Raw genomic sequence first — 5,444 nt, 5'->3', positions numbered from 1 at the left:
CGTTTCAGGCGAATAAGTTGCAGGGTGCGACAGGCTGTCAACACCAGATGCTTGCTCCGCTTTACAGCTCACAGTCCACCGAGTTTTTTGTGTCAAGTACATCGGAATAAGGGCGAAAATGAAACACGGATTATTACTGATCGCGCTTTGCATTGCTGCAACAGGTGTAGTAGATTATTTTACTGCATTACTCGATTTGAAATATGCATCTACCACGTGTTCACCATTAATTAAATACTGTGGAATTTATGTACTTTGACATACCATAGTACTGAATGATTACGGATGTACAATGTACAAAGAAAAGATGCAAACCAATATAAAACAGACTGATTTCAGCAATAAGGAAGTGGTTGAGTTCCAACTGTGACCTAAAATCTAATTCATATTTAAAATTTCGACTCAGGTTTAACCTAACTCAAATAAAAAGACAAGAAAGAGATTTGTAATTTGACATACTTTTCGGAAATGCCGTACTTTCGATCTATGCTTGACTTGAATAGGCCATTAAAACAAAACGCCGGTAAAATAAAACCTAAGGTCAAATTTTTAACAATATTAATCAGATTTTGTGTTACAGTAACATATATGAACACAGCCACTTCCTTATTGCTGAAATCAAGCTGTTTTATTGCACCTTGTTTGGACATAGCACCATACTTAAGTAAGCTTTTAAGTTTGCTCACAATTCAGTTATCTTTATATATATATATATATATATATTTGTATATTTTCTCTTATCTTGTCATAATTAAAATGGACAAGTGCAGTTCATAAGTGTTCGCGCCCTAGTAAAAAAGTAATAGATTTAAAATGCAGTTTATTTTATACAAAATATAGTTCAAGTATAGTTCTTTTAACGTTTTAACATATTTACTGACATATCTCTCGAGACTTACTGATATAAAAAAATGTAATTAAATTTTCTTTGGAGTACTATCTGTGCACAATGTACACTTCTTAAGCCTAAAATATATTTGAATGTCACTATTGCTGAGGACTGTATGATCTTTAAATAATATCTGTCTTTAAATGCAAAATAGTGAATACTTACTTACTTATACATAAGTATATCTTTACTTCAGCACTGCTTCCACACAATAAAAATGCATTTTCCAAAATTCGTTCCATTTAGCAGACTCTAAATATATCAGTTTAGTGTACTAAAAGTACAATTGCAAAGTATTTTTATTAAGTCCATAAATGTAAATGTATTTGTAGTATACTTGGCATGAAATAAATGTATTTAAAATACATTTTCGTATATTTACTTTTCATTAGCGCAAGTGTACTTCGATCTGGTGAACTGGTAAATGAAGCAAAGCTTTCCCTAAACCAAAGAGAAAGTCAGTCACTTTTGTCAGCACTTACATTTCTTTTATGCGGCTAAGCTAACGATCACACATCACGTGAAATCGGCTGATGTGAGTTATCACATTTCCCTGTTGGGAAATTTTGAAGTCTGTGCACTTGTGACAGCGCACAATAGGGAGGAAGTGAATGTATGTAAATAGCACTCCATGTGTAGAACAGATGGACGCTGCTTTCTTTTTCTCAAACCTAGTGAATGATTTTTATAGAGGCAATTACTGTTTTGCTTTGTTGTCTGAATAGTTGTTCACTGAAGGTTTTTTCATATTTATCTTCCAGTTGGGTTCAAAATTTCTCACATTGTCTATGTGCATCTTTCTCCTCAGCTCTCACTTCAGGTGGATACAGTTTATCTTATATGGACCGCATCTCGAATGCAACAACCTCACACCCGAACACAACAACCTCACACCCGAACACAACAACCCTACACCCGAACACAACAACCCTACACCCGAATACAACAACCCTACACCCGAATACAACAACCCTACACCCGAATACAACAACCCTACACCCGAACACAACAACCCTACACCCGAACACAACAACCCTACACCCGCATACAACAACCCTACACCCGCATACAACAACCCTACACCCGAACACAACAACCCTACACCCGAACACAACAACCCTACACCCGAATACAACAACCCCACACCCGAACACAACAACCCCACACGCGAACACAACAACCCCACACCCGAACACAACAACCCCACACCCGAACACAACAACTCCAATACCAGTACCAACACCACCTACCAATGTGACAATAGGGAAATATAACTATACTGATAAAGATGGCAAAATATGCATTATGCTTGACATGGCAATCGGGATCCGTGTGAACACCAGTGAGGTAAGATGTTTTTTACCTGGAGTGAGACATCTACATCCAGATATGATTCTTATATCTTTCACAATGTCTACCATGATTTTTTTTTCTATATTTCATATAAATATTATCTGTTGATCTGAAACATTTCTGTCTCTCTAGGTAAATGGCACATTCATCGTTCAGCCGAGCAAAACTAATGTCAGTGGAGAATGCCAGGATAAAGTGGTTAATCTCATGCTTTCATTCCCTGAAGGCGGTATTTCTGTACAATTTCAAAAAGTAAGTCTGTTTATTGCTGCAAAACGATCAGTCGCGATTAATCGATTAAAAGTTTATGTTTGCATACTATATGATATACAATACATACAAATATTTTTAAATATATACATAAGTGTGTGTATTTATATATACATAACAAATATACACAGTACACAAACATAAATTATGCAAACTGAAATCGATTAATCGTGACTAATTAATCAGGCAGCTCTAGTTTGTTTTTCAAAAACAAACTACTTGTTCACTTCGTTGTGCTTCAAAAAGTGCCAAGAAAAGATTTCATAAACTATATCAACCTTTTTTAATCTAGAAGATTGTTTTAGCATTGCAGTTAGTCTGTGAAAAGAGTTTATGTATCTTACAGTACAACCTGAGCTTGTGTGGCCTGAAAAACAGGAACTTAGAGGCACTTTAGAGGAAGTATAAAAGACTGCGTTATTTATTTTCTGTCTGATAGCAACCTGAGCCAACAGGCTCACAAGGAGGCACCAGGTGTATTTTTGTTAACATCCTAATTATCATTTTTTTTTTTTACTTTACAGAATGACACAACAAAAAAGGCCTATCTCAGATTTGTGCAGTTCGACTTGACCTATGCTTTCAAAACAGGAGGTAAGTTCCCGGCCATAAATGACTAGTACCATTCACCCACAACAATACACATCCTCATTTTCTGCAGGACTTTGGACTTTTATCTGGATAGTTAAATCAAGAGTGACAGAATTCTTGCTTCAAAAACTTTTTAAAATGATATAAATAGCCAAGCCTCAATAACACTAGACCATGCAGGTCAACCAGTTTGGCAACAGCAAATGTCACATTCTGACAAGAAAGAATAAGGAAGTGTTAGTGTCTTTTGGTTACCGTAAATATCATCCTTTCATCCTTGTGAAAAATTCTTGTGACCTTGCATAAGAACTTGTACATATTTAGTTGTTTTGTCTGTGTGAATAAAACAAGAGTGGTAATGGAAGTGTTTTGACTATCACAATTATGTTTGTGGGATTGAGAACAGGATAATGTTCTTGTCATTTTGTGCACAACCATGCTAATACTAATCAAATTATTTTTATTTTTATTTTTGTGAACAAAGTGTCAAAGAGTTACTCAGGGGAGAACAGGTCTCTCGAGCTGTTTTCCGCAGATCTGGGTCACTCTTACTCCTGCCAGGCTGAGACGGTGTACATGGGGAATGGTGTGAGTCTGGATCTGACGCATAACAGATTTCAGGCCTTCGAAATCAAAGACAAACAATTCGGACCACGTAAGTATAGAGTGACGATGTTGCAACAGCACAACAAGCTACATCTTTGATTCCTAGATTTTTGCACAGTTTACCATATGTCCTAGATACTTCATGAAGCTTGTTTACAAAGATTGTAGCAAAAGTGTCATGGCAATGCAAATGAGCCGGTTAGACCAGCCAGATGACTATACAACTGATACTAAGTCCAAAGGGCACCTAACATATTATTAACTAATGTGTATCTATTCCCTGCATGTATTTTTTTTAATGAAAGTCTGCTACTTTTTAATTGGTTTTTTTATAACTTGACATGATTTGTTAGCTTTGAAAGTCATGCAAATTAAACTATTATCTTTAAAATATTATATAACTGAAAATGAGCATGTTACTGGCCACCTGTTTATAAGTATTATGTATATGTGTTGTGTATTTCTATGGAAGCTGCTTCCGCCACTAAATACAAAAAGGTTATTGCGACTTATCTCACAATTTTGACTTTTTTTCTCAGAATTCTGAAATATAAACTCGCAATTCTGAAGAATTCACAGAATTGCGAGTTTATATCTCGCAATTCTGACTTTATTTCTCAGAATTGCAAGTTTATATTTAGCAATTCTGACTTTATAACTAGCAATTGTGAGTTTATATCATACAAATGCGACTTTATTTCTCAGAATTGCGACTTTATATATCACACAATTCTGACTTTATTTCTCAGAATTGCAAGTTTTTATCATACAATTTGACTATTTCTCAGAATTGCGACTTTATATATCACACAATTCTGACTATTTCTCGGAATTGCAAGTTTATATCTCGCAATTCTGACTTTATAACTCGCAATTGTGAGTTTATATCATACAATTGCGACTATTTCTCAGAATTGCGACTTTATATATCACACAATTCTGACTTTATTTCTCAGAATTGCGACTATATACCACACAATTCTGACTTTATTTCTCAGAATTGCGACTATATACCACACAATTCTGACTTTATTTCTCAGAATTGCAAGTTTATGTATCATACAATTGCGACTTTATTTCTCAGAATTGCAAGTTTATATCATACAATTTGACTATTTCTCAGAATTGCGACTTTATATATCACACAATTCTGACTTTATTTCTCAGAATTGCAAGTTTATATCTCGCAATTTTGACTTTATAACTCGCAATTGTGAGTTTATATCATACAATTGCGACTTTATTTCTCAGAATTAGGACTTTATATATCACACAATTCTGACTTTATTTCTCAGAATTGCGACTTTATATATCACACAATTCTGACTTTATTTCTCAGAATTGCAAGTTTATGTATCATACAATTGCAACTTTATTTCTCAGAATTGCAAGTTTATGTATCATACAATTGCGACTTTATTTCTCAGAATTGCAAGTTTATATCATACAATTTGACTTTATTTCTCAGAATTGCGACTTTATATATCACACAATTCTGACTTTATTTCTCAGAATTGCAAGTTTATATCTCGCAATTTTGACTTTATAACTCGCAATTGTGAGTTTATATCATACAATTGCGACTTTATTTCTCAGAATTAGGACTTTATATATCACACAATTCTGACTTTATTTCTCAGAATTGCGACTTTATATATCACACAATTCTGACTTTATTTCTCAGAATTGCAAGTTTATGTATCATACAATTGCGACTTTATTTCTCAGAATTAGG

The 5,444-nt window shown here is 34.3% G+C and overlaps 1 protein-coding gene across 1 annotated transcript; it reads left to right on the top strand.

The window, feature by feature from the left end:
• On the top strand, positions 1 to 5,422 carry LOC141332182 (uncharacterized). The gene is made up of 5 exons (XM_073837291.1): positions 1 to 164; positions 1,698 to 2,236; positions 2,375 to 2,494; positions 3,037 to 3,106; positions 3,588 to 5,422. The coding sequence occupies exons 1-5, from the start codon at positions 119 to 121 to the stop codon at positions 3,806 to 3,808; spliced, it is 996 nt and encodes a 331-aa protein (XP_073693392.1). The 5' UTR covers positions 1 to 118; the 3' UTR covers positions 3,809 to 5,422.
• The last annotated feature ends 22 nt before the right edge of the window (positions 5,423 to 5,444 follow it).

This window comes from Garra rufa, chromosome 3, assembly GCF_049309525.1.
Source record: "Garra rufa chromosome 3, GarRuf1.0, whole genome shotgun sequence".
Taxonomy (NCBI): Eukaryota; Metazoa; Chordata; class Actinopteri; order Cypriniformes; family Cyprinidae; genus Garra; species Garra rufa.
This window is presented reverse-complemented; position numbering and strand designations above follow the sequence as displayed.